The 15,243-nt window shown below is 58.8% G+C and overlaps 3 protein-coding genes across 7 annotated transcripts; 2 read left to right on the top strand and 1 right to left on the bottom strand.

The window, feature by feature from the left end:
• The first annotated feature begins 17 nt into the window (after positions 1–17).
• Positions 18–7,842, top strand: WDR6 (WD repeat domain 6). Its single transcript, XM_030306705.1, has 7 exons — positions 18–358; positions 3,521–5,993; positions 6,095–6,178; positions 6,273–6,389; positions 6,488–6,606; positions 6,706–7,313; positions 7,444–7,842. Exons 1-6 carry the CDS (start codon positions 259–261, stop codon positions 7,164–7,166), a joined length of 3,354 nt encoding a protein of 1,117 aa, XP_030162565.1. The 5' UTR covers positions 18–258; the 3' UTR covers positions 7,167–7,313; positions 7,444–7,842.
• DALRD3 (DALR anticodon binding domain containing 3) lies at positions 7,378–10,356 on the bottom strand. Of its 4 annotated transcripts, XM_030306715.1 has the most exons (12): positions 10,178–10,356; positions 9,806–10,101; positions 9,428–9,684; positions 9,263–9,342; positions 9,047–9,175; positions 8,649–8,719; positions 8,487–8,548; positions 8,310–8,392; positions 8,052–8,234; positions 7,862–7,975; positions 7,695–7,763; positions 7,378–7,608 (listed from the first exon to the last, which is right to left on the bottom strand). In XM_030306715.1, exons 1-12 carry the CDS (start codon positions 10,340–10,342, stop codon positions 7,489–7,491), a joined length of 1,629 nt encoding a protein of 542 aa, XP_030162575.1. In that variant the 5' UTR covers positions 10,343–10,356; the 3' UTR covers positions 7,378–7,488. The 4 variants fall into 4 exon arrangements, with proteins under 4 accessions (XP_030162575.1, XP_030162574.1, XP_030162573.1 ...); XM_030306714.1 differs by having other exon boundaries at positions 7,378–7,763; XM_030306713.1 differs by having other exon boundaries at positions 8,052–8,392.
• Positions 10,357–13,056: 2,700 nt separating this feature from the next.
• Positions 13,057–14,707, top strand: NDUFAF3 (NADH:ubiquinone oxidoreductase complex assembly factor 3). Of its 2 annotated transcripts, none has more exons than XM_030306720.2 (5): positions 13,057–13,636; positions 13,739–13,952; positions 14,089–14,155; positions 14,261–14,361; positions 14,441–14,707. In XM_030306720.2, exons 1-5 carry the CDS (start codon positions 13,560–13,562, stop codon positions 14,555–14,557), a joined length of 576 nt encoding a protein of 191 aa, XP_030162580.1. In that variant the 5' UTR covers positions 13,057–13,559; the 3' UTR covers positions 14,558–14,707. The 2 variants fall into 2 exon arrangements, with proteins under 2 accessions (XP_030162580.1, XP_030162581.1); XM_030306721.2 differs by having other exon boundaries at positions 13,739–13,931.
• The last annotated feature ends 536 nt before the right edge of the window (positions 14,708–15,243 follow it).

Here is a 15,243-nt window from a genome sequence, read left to right on the forward strand (position 1 = left end):
GATTGGGCCAGTACGAGCCCGCCGCTGCGCTTGGAGAGCGTCACGCCAGGGGGAGGGGCGAGGGCGGCCTCGCCAATGACGGGCTGGATTGCGTGAGGCGAAGGGTCGTGATTGGACATCGGCAGCGGGCGACCCTGGGCTCCGCTACCTGTTGCTAAGGCCGCTGTAGATCGGCTCTGCTGCGTGCGAGGAAGGCTCGTCTCGCGAGAGCTCAGCTCCCTTCTTGGCCAGGGCAGCCGCAGCAGCAGGAGGACGGACATGGACGCTCACGAGGACTACGTTTGGCCGCGGGCAACCTCCGAGCTCATACTCCTCCCGGTCACGGGTCTGGAGTGCGTGGGGGATCGGCTGTTGGCGGGTGAGGTTTGGGTTGAAGCGCATGCTAGTGGAGAAGAAACCGTGCGCTCGCGTGGGGCGGGACCGTCAGAACAAAGGGATACCCCCAAGGAGGAGGACGGGCGGCTGGATGAAGCCCGACCGAGGGGGGCGGGAGCCCAGGAGATGGCGGGCAGGAGACCCAGCCGGAGGAGCCTTGGAGACAAAAAAAAAAAAACCGATGTGGCTACTGAGTCCCTTCATAGTCTGCAGCCGACGTGGAAAGAGCGGTGGGGCTGCGGGAAAGTGCGGGGAAACGCAGTGATTTCGGAGGCGGAGCATGGAGGGCGAGCGGTGTGTGGCCCCTTCCTGGAGGGGGGGGGGGGGGGGTTGGGATGAGCCGACCCCAAGGTGGGCGGTCCTGAGGGCGGGACCCGGTGGCGGGGGTATGGCCTCAGGGCTGTGTGAGGCTTCTCCGTGGAAGGTGGGGAGGACCAGATTGAGTGGCGGGAAACTAGAGATGAGACCTTTGTGAGTGAGCCAATGCTTGGGGAGGCAGACGCTAAGGCCCCTTCCGAGATGGTTGCGTCCAGGAATTCCGATGTTGATGCTTCTTGGGGGAAGGTCAGGTCAAGAAGCATAGGCCATCAAAGCCCTGAGACCTGAGGCAGCAGACCCTTGGGGAGCATTGAGGACTGACTGGAGGACACTAGTGATTGATGGTGGTGCTGCTGAGTTTTTTAAGGGTCCTGAGGCAGGGCTCTGTGCAAGTCTTGAGTGAGCTGCTTACTATCCTAAGGGGGTGGGTATGTGTGTGTGGGGAGGGATGGCCCAGTTGTGCTCTGGTGAAGGGTGGGGACTCTGGGAGTTCAAGGTGCCTACGATGGGTTAGAGTCCTAAGGCTTCTGCAGGAAGAGATAGGTAGGCAGAAACCCAAAGAACCACAACAATGAGCTAGGAGAAGGGAAGCGGTGAGTTTCTGGCAGAGGGTAAACATGCCAAAGGCTTTGAGGCTGAGAATTTGTTACTTCGGGAGAAAGAGGGAATTCCTGTGAGGCTGAGCAGGGGTGGGATGGGACAAGTGCTGGAGAAAGGAGCAGAGGCCAGGCTGTTTTAAGCCTAGATCTGACTTCATAGTGGTGGTGGAGAGAGGCCCCATGAAGGGTTTTAGGCAAGAAAATGACCTGGGAAATGCAGGTTAGAAAGCTCTTCAAGTGAATTCCTCTACTCCAGTGACTTCCAGAGTGACTTTTGTATTGCTGCAATTCTCAAATTCTGTCCATGTACACCTATAATCTGAATTTCCAGCCCTCTTTGCTTATGAGTTCCGGGCCCCAGTGCACAGGTGCCTTCAATTTGAAATATTCCTACTGGGTGCTCCAGCTCAGCAGAGGGAACAACAGCCAGTCAGGTGCCTGAGTCTGAGCATCTCCCTCAGCTCCCAAGCCAGTCTGGTTGATTTTGACTTCATACATGTGGCCACTGTCTGTATATTGCCGTCAGTTGAGGCCATGCAACTTTGCCTCCTAGACCCCCTCAGGAGCATTCTCCCAGCCTATCCTTGAGCTCTTTGTTTCTTATTCCAACCACACGACTGTGCTCACCTCAGGGTCATCAGACTTGCTATTCTATCTGCCAAGAAAGGTTCACCCATCTCCCCCATGCTTGCTCTTCCTTTGGTTACCACTGCTTATTGATTCCTCTCCGTCTATATGTTATGTTCGCAAGGTGGCCTCTCCTGACACCCAGTCTGTTTATTTCTTAATTATTATTTTTTTAATTTTATTTTTGAGAGAGAGCGCAGGGGAGGAGCAGAGAGAGAGAGAGAGAGAGAGAGAGAGGGAGACACAGGATCTGAAGCAGGCTCCATACTCTGAGCTGTCAGCACAGAGCCTGATGCAGGGCTCAAACTCACCAACTGTGTGATCATGACCTGAGCCGAAGTTAGATGCTCAACCGACTGAGCCACCCAGGTGCCCCTCACCCAGTCTGTTTAGAGGAGACCAGGGTTTCTCAGTATCAGCACTTTTGACATTTTGGCCCAGATCCTTTTTTTGGGGGGGGGGGGGGCTGTCTGTGCTTTGCAGGACGTTTAGGAGCATCCCTGGCTTCTACTCCTAGTTGCCAGTTAGCATAGCTCCCAGTTGTGACAACCAATGTGTCCCCAGATATTGCCAGATGTCTTCTGGAGGGAAAATCCTCTGGAATAGATTTCCCTCTTTTATATTCTTAAAGCAACCTGTATAGTTCTTTCCTGGAACTTACCAGAGTTACAACAATGTAGTTTACTTGGGTGATACTGTTTATTGTCTGCCTGATGGGCAGGAGTCTGGGTCTGTGCTTGTCTTACTCACTACTCCAGCATGTAGTTAGTTCCTTGTCTGGTTTATAATTGATGCTCAGTGCATGTCTATTGAATGTTGAAAAATGGAGATTGCAAGCTAAGAATATCATGAGGAACTGTTAATGTCATCTCAGCTTAAGGTGATATCCTGGGCCAAAGTCACTGTGGTGGGGAGGATTTGCAAAATCTTTAGAAAATGAGCACTCGGAACATGAGAAGATGTGGGAAGTTTAGAGGAGTAAGTGGTGAGCTTCTTGCTTTGGGGCTGGGGCTGAGTAGAGGGTGGCAATGGTTGAGAGAACTTGAAGGTGAACTAGTAGAGTGGGAAGTGCCTGCAGGGCAGGCAGGAGGTGGCTTAGGGTCATGGGAACCTTGGCTGTCAAAGTAGGGGCTGCCTCTCCTGGTTCTTCTCATCAGTGTTGAACATGCTCACATCTGAGCTTCAAGGAAGAAGCTTCTGGAAATCCAGAGGCGTTCTGCTGTGGCCCCAAGGTGGGAGGATCACCTTTAGGGACAGCCTCTGCCCTGGGGGAGGGGTGGGTTGGGGGGGCGGAAGAGGGCGTGTAGAGGCAGATGAGGCTGAGGATTTGTGAGAAAGGCTGACAGGCTTCCAATGGAAGGATGAGAAGTTAGGTGGGGCGAGGAAGAGCCTGTGTTTGAGGAAGTCAGGTTGAACTGAGTATCTGAATGCCAGCATTGAAAGTCCAGCTGAAGCTGAGGCCGGGGACTGTCCAGGGTTCAAGCCTGCAGGATCGTGTGTTCTAATGCATTCACAGGCTACATGCCTGAGTTTTCCCTGCCCTCGTCTCTTCATGACTTATCAGAGGTGAGGTTCTGATGTGGCTCTCTGCCTCTGTCTAGGTGAGGGGCCAGATGTCCTGGTGTACAGCCTCGATTTTGGTGGCCATCTGCGGATGATGAAGCGTGTGCAGAACCTGCTTGGCCACTATCTTATCCATGGGTTCCGGGTGCGACCAGAACCAAACGGAGACCTTGACTCGGAGGCTATGGTGGCTGTGTTTGGGAGCAAGGGACTCCGAGTTGTGAAAGTTAGCTGGGGACAGGGCCGCTTCCGGGAGCTCTGGCGCTCTGGCCTATGGAACATGTCTGACTGGATCTGGGATGCACGTTGGCTTGAGGGGAACATAGCCTTGGCCCTGGGCCATAACTCAGTAGTGCTATATGACCCTGTGGTAGGGTGCATGCTGCAGGAGGTGCCCTGCACAGACAGGTGCACCCTCTCCTCAGCCTGTCTGATCGGAGACACCTGGAAGGAGCTGACCATAGTGGCAGGTGCTGTTTCCAATCAGCTCCTTGTCTGGTACCCAGCAGCTGCCTTAATAGATAATAAGCCTGTGGCCCCTGACCGACGGGTCAGTGGGCATGTGGGTGTCATCTTCAGCATGTCGTACCTGGAAAGCAAAGGCTTGTTGGCCACAGCTTCAGAAGACCGAAGTGTCCGCATCTGGAAGGTGGGTGACCTGCGGGTGCCTGGGGGTCGGGTACAGAATATTGGGCACTGCTTTGGGCACAGTGCCCGTGTGTGGCAGGTCAAGCTACTAGAGAATTACCTTATCAGTGCTGGAGAGGACTGTGTCTGCTTGGTATGGAGCCACGAAGGTGAGATCCTTCAGGCCTTTCGGGGCCACCAGGGTCGTGGCATCAGGGCTTTAGCTGCCCATGAGAGGCAGGCCTGGGTGGTTACTGGGGGTGATGACTCAGGCATCCGGCTGTGGCACTTGGTAGGGCGTGGGTACCCAGGTTCGGGGGTCTCAGCTCTCTGCTTCAAGTCCCGTAGCAGGCCAGGTACCCTCAAGGCTGTGACGCTGGCTGGCTCATGGCGACTACTGGCAGTGACTGACACAGGGGTCCTGTACCTCTATGACTTTGAGGTCAAGTGCTGGGAGCAGCTGCTGGAGGATAAACGCTTCCAGTCCTACTGCCTCCTGGAGGCAGCCCCTGGTCCTGAGGGCTTTGGACTGTGTGCCATGGCCAATGGGGAGGGTCGTGTCAAGGTTGTCCCCATCAACACTCCAACAGCAGCTGTGGACCTGACCCTATTCCGTGGGAAGGTGCATAGTCTGAGCTGGGCCTTGCGTGGCTATGAGGAGCTCCTGTTGCTGGCATCGGGCCCTGGTGGTGTAGTGGCTTGCCTGGAAATCTCAGCCGCACCCTCTGGCAAAGCCATCTTTGTAAAGGAACGTTGCCGGTACCTACTGCCTCCAAGCAAGCAGAGATGGCACACATGCAGTGCCTTCTTACCCCCTGGTGACTTCCTGGTGTGCGGGGACCGTCGGGGCTCTGTGTTGCTGTTCCCCTCCAGACCAGCTCTGCTCAAGGATCTTGGGATTGGGGGCAAGGCCGGAGCTGTCACTGGAGCACTTGAAGCAGGTAGTGGCAGTGGTGGGGATGAAACTGAGTGGGGCCCTGTGTCCACCCTCCCTTCTCTGCACGGGAAGCAGGGTGTGACCTCGGTCACCTGCCATGGTGGCTACGTGTATACCACAGGGCGTGATGGCGCCTATTACCAGCTCTTTGTGCGAGGTGGCCAACTCCAGCCAGTCCTAAGGCAGAAGTCCTGTCGAGGCATGAACTGGGTGGCTGGGCTCCGTATGATGGCTGATGGGAGTATGGTCATCCTGGGTTTCCATGCCAATGAGTTTGTGGTGTGGAGTCCCCGATCCCATGAAAAGCTGCACATCGTTAACTGTGGTGGAGGGCACCGCTCCTGGGCCTTCTCTGATACCGAGGCGGCTATGGCCTTTGCCTACCTCAAGGATGGGGATGTCATGCTGTACCGGGCTCTGGGTGGCTGTACTAGGCCACACGTGATCCTCCGGGAGAGCCTGCATGGCCGTGAGATCACTTGTGTAAAGCGTGTGGGCACCATCACTCTGGGACCTGAATTTGAGATGCCCAGCTTCATGCAGCCTGACTACTTGGAGCCCGGCAGCGAGGGGCCTGGCCTGACTGACATTGTGATCACATGCAGCGAGGACACCACTGTCTGTGTCCTGGCGCTCCCCACAGCCACTGGCTCGGCCCATGCACTTACAGCTGTCTGTAATCACATCTCCTCGGTGCGTGCGCTGGCTGTGTGGGGCATTGGTACCCCAGGTGGCCCTCAGGATCCTCGGCCAGGCCTGACTGCTCATGTGGTGTCTGCGGGGGGCCGGGCTGAGATGCATTGCTTCAGCATCATGGTCACCCCAGACCCCAGCACCCCAAGCCGCCTCGCCTGCCACGTCATGCACCTTTCGTCCCACCGGCTAGATGAGTACTGGGACCGGCAGCGCAATCGGCACCGGATGATCAAGGTGGATCCAGAGACCAGGTAATGTGCACTGCTAGGTGGGAGTGTAGGGTGGTGTCACGCAGGGCAAGCCCCTTACAGCTGCTCCCAGGTTTGCCCTGACCTGTGTCTGGTCTCGGCAGGTATATGTCCCTAGCTATCTGTGAGCTCGACAGGCCTGGCCTTGGCCCCCTTGTGGCTGCAGCCTGCAGTGATGGAGCAGTGAGGTGAGAATGGGCATGGGGGGTAGTAGGGCCAAGAGACAAAGCCTGGGAGGTTGTCCAGAATGGGTTCTGAGCTGGGCCACTCTCCGCCCCCGAGGCTCTTTCTTTTGCAGGACTCTGGGCGGCGGTTGCAGCTCCTGGCTGAAACCTTCCACCACAAGCGGTGTGTCCTTAAGGTCCATTCCTTTACACATGAGGCACCCAACCAGCGGCGGTGAGAGAGGCTGCATGGTGGTCCTGCATGGGCCAGGTGGGGGCTCCTGTTGCTTTCCATCCCCTTCACTGACCTAGCTGCCCTCCCCTGGCTCCCAGGAGGCTGTTCCTGTGCAGTGCAGCTACTGATGGCAGCTTGGCCTTCTGGGATCTCACTACTGTGCTAGACCATGGTTCCACTGCCCTGGAGCCTCCAGCGGACCCCGGGCTTCCCTACCGTGAGTAGCCAGTGTACAACCATGGCTGTCCCTCCCCACCTCACACTTTGCCTTCACCCATGTGGCAGCGAGGCCCTGATAACCATCTTCTTCCTCCAGGACTGGGCACCCCCTGCCTGACCCTCCAGGCTCATAGCTGTGGTGTCAACAGCCTGCACACCTTGCCCACACGTGAGGGCCACCTTGTGGCCAGTGGCAGTGAGGATGGCTCCCTCCATGTCTTTGTGCTGGCTGTGGAGGCACCAGAGCTGGAAGAGGCCACTGGGGGTGCTGAGCTGGTGCCCCAGTTGCATGTGCTAGAGGAATACTCTGTCCCCTGTGCACATGCTGCCCATGTGACAGGCCTCAAGATCCTAAGCCCAAGCCTTATGGTCTCAGCCTCCATCGACCAACGGCTGACCTTCTGGCGTCTGGGGCATGGTGAGCCCACCTTCATGAACAGTACCGTGTACCATGTCCCAGATGTGGCTGACATGGACTGCTGGCCTGTGAGCCCTGAGTTTGGCCACCGCTGTGCTCTTGGGGGCCAGGGGCTTGAGGTTTACAACTGGTATGATTGAAGTGTCCCGCGGTGGCCGGCATGCTGGGTATGGGGCCTGCTCGCAGACGGGAGTGGAACAGGAGTGACTGTCTGTGCCCATGCCCAGTGTGCCTTGAGGGGAGGAGGCGGCAGCCGCGGGTTCCTGACGTCAGAGCAGGAGCTGGAGGTGAGTATAGGGTGCCATCTGGGCAGACCAAAAATATGCCCTACTGCGTATAATAGGACCAGGCTTTATAGTAGAAGTAATTTATTTTTGGTTTCAGGTCCCTAACAAAATCTGTGTATCTTCTTTTCAGGTGATGACTCTGTAAACATTCCTAGATATTGGGGTCTCTGTGGCCTTAGATATGGTCCAGCGGAGGGAGGCCCAGCGTGGCTAGGCCGGTGTGAAGCACTTCACGCACGGCCCGCAGAAGCTGGAGACGGGCAAACATTTGACCAAACAGGTGTGGTCGAGGCGCCTGTTGGAGAGAAAGGGCCTGCTGGTCTCGTCCTTTGCTTCCCTTGCACCCCCGCAACCCCCCACCCCGTTTTGCTGTGCACTTACTCCTAGGATGTGTATGCGGTTATAGTAGGAGCTGAAATCCATGCTGAGCTGTACCAGGAACTTGCACATCTAGAGACAGAGACTGAGTCACTGGCTGGTCTCTGATCTTGTGCCCAACCCAGAATAAAGCATTGAGTGTGCAGTGTCTGTCCCCGTCTCTGCCTCACCGTCTCTGTGCGTGCGGTCGTGTGCAGCCCTGGGGCTGTGCATGCCAGGGCTGCTGTCTGGCTCAGCAGGTCTGGGAAGGGGAGGATGCCATTGAAGAGCAGGAGCCACTCACCCTGGGAGGAAGAAGGGCGCTGGGAGATGAGGTCCCAACCTCCTGTGGGTGCCCAACTACCTGGGGAGGGCACTCACCTCATCCTGTAGCAGTGAGAAATCGAGACTGCTCACAGGTGGAAAAGTGGGGTACAGACCTTGTTCCATGCTGTGCCTGTACCCTTCAAACAGTGTGGCAAGACGGGCACAGTTATACATGACGAAGGTGCCGCTCTTGGTGCCCTTTGTGGAAATGCTGCTGTCGGCCAGGGCCAGGAGAAGCTGAGGAATGGGGGCACAGCTGCAGCCACCACACGTGCTGTCCAAGCCCTGATCCTGTAGGTCACCCAGGCTCACCTGACCGTGCGGGGCTGTGCTGAGCATCTCAAACTTGACGGTCGCCACGGAGAGAACGCTGAAGACCTCTGTCCAGGCTGGGTCTGAGGCAGTGCAGTCGGTCAGTCTCCACAGGCAGGGAAGCAGACAAGCCGCCCCTCCTGCAAAGCACAGCTAGGGGTTCCCGGGCGCACGCACCTTGTGCCAGGTCCCTGCCGTGCTTCACTGCTGACGCCTTGCACACCTGGGCGTACCGGAGCCTGCATGAGGAGAAGAGTGAGCGGGGCAGGTGGGGTGGTGAGGAGTTCCCCTCCACCTCAACTACCCTGACTCAGGGGCCTCCCTTCCAGTCTCACTCACTCGTAGTACTCAGGGGCAGTGAGGGTGCCGGGTGCACCAGCCACTTTCACCGGGCCACAGACCAGGTGCTTCTGTCGGGAAGAGAACAGGCACTCAGCTAGGCAGCGATACCCTCCAACACCAAATCCTTCGAGAAGCCTAAATCTGGTGCCTGGACTCCCCCCGCCTTTCAAGCCCACCCCAGGACACAGTCCAGTTTCTTCAGTGTTCTCTGGGATGTGCCCCCGGACCCCACCTTCTTTCTCTCAGGATGCTCACAAGCTACGGCAAATACCCACTCACCAAGCCTGACCTCCCCCTCAGGATCAGGTGTCACGTATGGACACACTGGCCAACAGGACGCTTGAGGGTTTTCAAGGGCCGTCAGGTTGGTGGGGGCGGGGAGGAAGCCACTAAACCTGTGTGAGCGGAGCCTGGTCATCCAGCTTCCGCCAAAGCAGGTCCACCTTTTGTTGCTGGAACTCCTCCTCACAGCTCACCACGTGCACAACCATGCAGCGGTCTGCGTTAGCATCTGGGGCCGCAGCCTATGGTGTGTAGGAAGACGGTCACCGAACGAACACAGGCCACTCGGCTGGCCAGTGTCAGCCTACGGAGTCGGGTCAGTCACTAACCAGGGATGGAGGGCTGTCCCCTGGCCAGCAGCGCGCAGCCTCCTGCAGCTCGGCTAGCACCGAGAGCAGATCCTCAGTCACTGCAGAGAACACGAGGGCGTTGAGGCTAGCCAGGAGCATAGAGTCCCCACCTTCTCTCCAGCCCTGCGAGGCTCCAGCTCCTACCCAGACACTTGTCCAGGTTGGGGTCATAGCCAGCTGCGCGTCCCCGTTCTTGCACCAGCTCCTTCAGGCACACTGTGCCCAGGACGCCGCGGGGCAGGGCTCCCCGCTCCTGGGCAGGGCTAAGCTCTGCAAGCGCGCGGTTCCTCAGGGCTTCGGTGGCGGCTCTCTCCGAAGCAGCGGGCCAGTCCACGCGCAGTTGCTGCAGGAAGGTCGGCATGTGCGGGTCTCGCACGGCGGGGACGAGGCGCACACTCTCCCTGCGAAGCGAGGGCGACCGCCTCAGCCCTATCACCCGGCGCAGCTCCCCCTACTTCCCACTCGCAGCTGCTTCCGTCCCAGCTTCCTACCCCCGCCTCTTTGGCCCCGCGTCGCGCTCACCCGTGAGCGCGCAGAGTTCGCGCCAAATGATCGGCCACGAGCACGGCGCGCAGCTGGCTCAGGCGGAGCGCGCCGGGGGCGCTGCGCAGCGCCGGGCAGTGGAGTAGGACGCGCGGGCCCGGCGCGGCGGGCGTGGCGGGCGCGACATAGGCGGCCACGGCGCCGAGCACGCGCTCGAAGACGGCGGGCCGCTGCAGCTGGAGCGCCAGACCCGCGGGGGTCGGCGCGCAGCGCAGCACCGGGGCCACGCCGGGGCCCTGCAGGCCGGCGACTGCACGGACCACACGCTCGGGCACCTGCGAGAGGAAGGGCGATGAGCGGGCTGCGGCGCTGCCCCCCGCCGCATGTCCCCACTCGGCCGCTCGCGCCCACCTGTCCGTCCCCGAAGCGCGCTTGTAATGCGGGCCGCGGCGCCAGGAAGTCTCGGGCACGCAGGTGGCGGGCGCGCGTCTCCTTGAACCACACGGGGTCGCCAGGCCCCAGGGCCGTGTTGAGGGCCCCTAGCGTCTCTCCGACCCCCAGGCGCCCCGTCGCCATGGCGACCGGAAGGAACCAGCAGAACCGGAAGCAAAACCCCGGGAGGTCGAACTTCCGGGAGGACCGACAGGCCAAGGCGCGTATCCGGTGGCGGCCCCTGAGCTGACAGGTGCGCCAGAGGGAACCGTGATAGCCGCTTTCGACCTTCGGCCCCAGCTCTCCCTCTGCGTGGCCGGTCTGCCCTGCCTGGCCTAGGCTCCGAAATCTCCGGGTTCATCTTAGACCTAGGGTTCTGTCTTCGCCACCTGCATTAGCAACCAGGGAAAGGATCCTCCCTACTGGGTGGGGCCCAGATCGCTGTTTCTCCCCTCGAAGTCTTACCTCTGTGTATTTGTGATAACGTTTCATTCCCCACATTTGACACATGATCAAACGTCAGGAGCTCCAAATGAGTTTAGTGGGATAGGGCAGCTAACATTACAGCCAGCTAACATTTCACGACCACCTAAAAACTCATTTTTAAAGAATCGTGTTCTGCGGTTTCGGGTTATTCAGAAGTATTTCCTCTTTGCGATTTGGGTCGTCTTTACATCGGATAAATGCCTACTCTCGTAGAATTGCTTCTCTTGATTTTTGAGGAATTAGATCCATCAAGATAGTTTCCAGAATTACCAGCTTTTTTTTTTTTTTAACGTTTATTCATTTTTGAGAAGCAGAGACAAGAGAGTGAGTGGGGGAGGGGCAGAGAGAGAGGGAGATACAGAATCCGAAGCAGGCTCCAGGCTCTGAGCTGTCAGCACAGAACCCAGTGCAGGGCTCGAACTCAGGACGAGAGAGATCTCATGACCTGAGCCGAAGGCGGATGCCCAACCGACTGAGCCACCCAGGCTCCCCCAAAATGACCAGCCTTTAATGCTTTCCTTTTAACCTTGTGTACTTTAACAGGGATCCTCCGGCTTCCTGGTTTAGGCAAGGAGCCATTCTGAGCCAAATAAACAATGTGATCATGAGAAGCCCCAGCTAAAGGACTGCTCCCAGTTGGAGCATCCCATTCCACTAGAGAGACAAAGCTCTTTCCTCTGTCCCACCAGGGATCCTGAATGTTTTCACTTCAATGTAACTTAAATCTCCTTTTCTATTTTCTTTAATGGAGATTGAACCTGACACAGCACACAGTGCTGGGAAAACCATGATTTCTGTTCTGAAGCAGTGAGAGTGCCCAGGGCTCAGAAAGGAGAGAACCCTAGAAAGGGGCAGCAAAAGTTTGGCAAGACCCCTTTCTGGGCCAGGGCTCCAAGGCCCTGCTGGGATCGCAGAAAGAGCACTGGGCGGACACGACATTCCCGATGGCTTCTTGGGTGCCCACTCAACGGGAGTGATCGTGTCATTCCAAAGCGCTTTCCATTCCGCAGGCGCATGACCCTGGGGCAGCTACTAACAGGGTTGGGGGCTGGAGGCGGAGCTGGGGACTACAGCTACTCTCGGTACACGAAGACGGTTGGGGTGGGTTTTCCCCAGGAAGTGAAGGGCTATCTTTAGCAAGCTGCGGTGGCCCTGTGGGACTCACCGCGATCGCAGCCCTGTCCAGAGGCCCTGGAAACGCCCTCCCTTGTCAATGCCACTCCAGGTTCCAGAGATGACCACAAACCTGGCTCTCCGACGTCTACGCCCACCACTTCCAGGCTGAGGGCGCACTTGAGACAGGGTCGGAGACCAGAGCGACCCAATAAGTATGTATGGGGGTCAGAGGCTGGCCCACCCCACCTAGGCCAGGACGCTGCTCTGGCAGGAGAGCAGGGAACGAAATCCAAGCGCAGCTGGAATGCTCTGGAGACAACAGCTGCTTTTGGGATTCCGTTGCCCGCTGTCCAGCCGTGGCGGGTGGGAATGACCCCGGGGCGGGGGGGTAGTTCCCTTGTCTTGGGGCCAGATCAGGACCCCCATTCCCAGTACCAGGAGACGGACCTACGAGTGGGCGGTAAAACCGAGTGTAGTGGGAACGAGGCGCTCACCTGGGCCCCCAACAATAGGAAGGTTGGTGGGGGTCTCCCCTGGGACCGGTCCAGATCCGGATTAGATCCGCAGGGTAAGATTACTCCTGTTGGTCCCATGAAGCCAGGCCACCAGTGCGGAGACGGTGGTGGGAAGGGCTTCGAGATCAGCCTAGAGGGAAGCTCACCCGTGGGGCCGGAGAGGAAGTAAAGCCGCGCGCCCGCCTCAGGGACACCCCCGCACCCCGGGCCCTTTGTCCCGTGACTATGCCAGCGCCCGGAGCGCTGGGGACCCAATGGCGGCGATAGGACCCCCGGGAAGCCATTGCGACCGTCCTCCGCTATGCCGAACCTCCCTCCCGCCCGGCCCCGTGGGTAGCAGACGCGTCAACATTCCCTTGAGGCCACGACACGGTGGGGGCGCGAAGATGCCCGAAACCCGCGCGGGCGCCAGCGACTCTCGCGCCAGTAGGCCCTCTGATTCGGTTCAAGACGGGGGGTCGGGGAATTCTCGGGCCGCGAGCAGCGTGAGCGACGACAGGGCGATGCTCCAGCAGCTGTCTAGTTCAATATCTGGTTCCGTTCGGCCCGGTGGCTCCCACCCGAACAGCTACAATCGCCCTACCACGGCGTCCCCTTCCGCTTGCTGGGGCCGCAGATTTGGAGCCATTTTAAGGCGAAACCAATCAGCCACGCCCCCTCGCGCTCCTGAGAAGCCAATCCACGCGTGGCCACGCCCCGGGAGACGCGCGGCGACGACGCCAACGGTCGCGCTGGTGACGGTTGAGGAGGGGCGTGATTCGCAGAAGTGCGGGGGAAACCTGAGCTGGCCGCTCCGCCCTCGGAACCCGACGCCCCAAAGCCTGGGATTAGGGGCTTGGATGCTGGCCCCACGCCCTGGCCAGGTGTGAGGGACTCGACCAGGTGCGCGGCAGCCCCGCCCCAGGCTCCGGGAGCCTGCGTTAATAGCTGAGGGCCGGGGACCAAGCGGCGGCGGGGGCCCAGGCAGCGCTCTGAGGCCGGCCACGCCACCAGGTGTCCGGCTCCCCCAGGACGGTCTGTGGGGGTCTGGGGCGGGGCGGGCGGCAGGTGCAGACACCGGAGCCGCGGTAGGGGACGGGCCCTCCTGGGACAGTTTTCCCGGGCCGGCTCCTTCACAATCCCGCGCTGGGGCAGCCGACTCGCGCGGTGCCCTCCGGGACGCAGAGGGCGCTGTCAGCGCGCTGCGGAGAACTTCGCCACGACTCCGCTGACCTAGCGCCGGGTTCCCTGCACGCGGGTCCGCCATGGTTGCCTCGTTCGCTCTTCGCGGCCTGTGCCGAGCTCGAGCCGCCTTGCGCTGTGACCTCGCAGAGCTGCTGTGGTGAGTCCAGACCCAGCGTCCCTGACTCTCTCGCCCCCCACGACCGGCGCCCCCCCCCCCCCCCAAACGGCTCCCTAGAACCTGAGCATACCCCACCCGCAGGGTTCCAAGGCGAGGGCATCGGCTCACGCCGGCGGACGATGAGCTGTATCAGCGGACGCGCATCTCTCTGCTGCAACGCGAGTCCCCGCAATCCATGTATATCGACAGCTACAGCAGCCTCGGCTTCATGGTCAACGGAAATCGTGTGCTTGGGCCCTGCGCGTTGCTCCCGCACTCGGTCGTGCAGTGGAACGTGAGCAGTGAGGAAGTAGAGGTCCAGAGCCCCAGGCCTGTCCCCTGATTCTGTCACTGGCAAACTTGGCTTTTCCGTTACCCCTTTGTGGAGCAGGTAAGGGCTCTGTGGGGAAAGCTGCGCGAACTTGTACTTAACTTGCCTCCTCCCAACCCAGGTAGGAACTCACCAGGACATCACTGAAGAAAGCTTCTCTCTCTTCTGGTTGCTGGAGCCGCGAATAGGTACTGGAGAAGGGGAGGGCTGAGGTGCTTCCAGCCCCAGCAAACCACCCCGCCCCAGCCTCCCCACTGACCCGCCATAAGCTAATCATGGCCATCTTTCCCTAGAGATCATTGTGGTGGGCACCGGAGACCGGACTGAACGACTGCAGCCCGGGGTGCTGCAAGCCATGAGGCAGCGGGGCATCGCGGTGGAAGTGCAGGACACGGTAAGTCCTGCCACTTGGGAGTGCTGAGCAGGGCCCAGTCCTATCTCTAGCCAAGCTGATGCAGGCTTTCTCTTTGCAGCCCAATGCCTGTGCCACTTTCAACTTCCTGTGTCATGAAGGCCGAGTGACAGGAGCTGCCCTTATCCCTCCACCTGGAGGGACTGTGCTCACAACTTTGGCACAAGCTGCAGAATGAACCGCCAGGAACTGACCTAACCTGTCCAGGAGGGCCGTGGCACTTTTGCAGTGCACACGGGTTTCCAGCGCTTTCACTAGTCCCTCCCCTTTGGCACTGTAACACTTGTCTTTCTTGCCAGCAAGTTAATAATTTAATCCACATCTTCCATTTTGTTCTAGTTTACTGCTGGTGAGGAGCTACTTGGCTCAGTGGGCTCTTGGTGGGGGTTGCAAAGAAACCAAGGGATCACCTTTTTATCTAGGCTACTTACCTCCTCAGAGGCAGGAGGCAGCATAGGCACCTGTTTCAAACTGCAAATGTAACTACTTGCTCACATGCAGATTTGAGGGGACCTCAGTGCTTTCTCCACAAGGTCCCTTGGAGATTCAAGTTAGAGAATACATATGTGGATCTCAACCTGGTCCCATGTGGCCAAGCACCTGTGAGTGCCAGTCCAAAGCCCCCATGGACTGTTCCATGACCTGTCCTAAGTAGCCATAATGTGAGACTGCACTCTTGTGAGTCAGAGCTGGCCAGACTCATCTTGTGAGCTGCCTCAGGAGGGACTTTTTGAATCAAGAACTAGTTCCTCCTTCCAGATCCAAGGAGTATCCTGACCTCAGTGTCTGAGGCTTTCCCCACAAATGAGGGTGTTGTGTTTGTGTGCATCTGTGATAGTGGCAGCTGCACAGCCACACCTGCTT

This window comes from Lynx canadensis, chromosome A2 (genome assembly GCF_007474595.2).
Source record: "Lynx canadensis isolate LIC74 chromosome A2, mLynCan4.pri.v2, whole genome shotgun sequence".
Lineage (NCBI taxonomy): Eukaryota > Metazoa > Chordata > Mammalia > Carnivora > Felidae > Lynx > Lynx canadensis.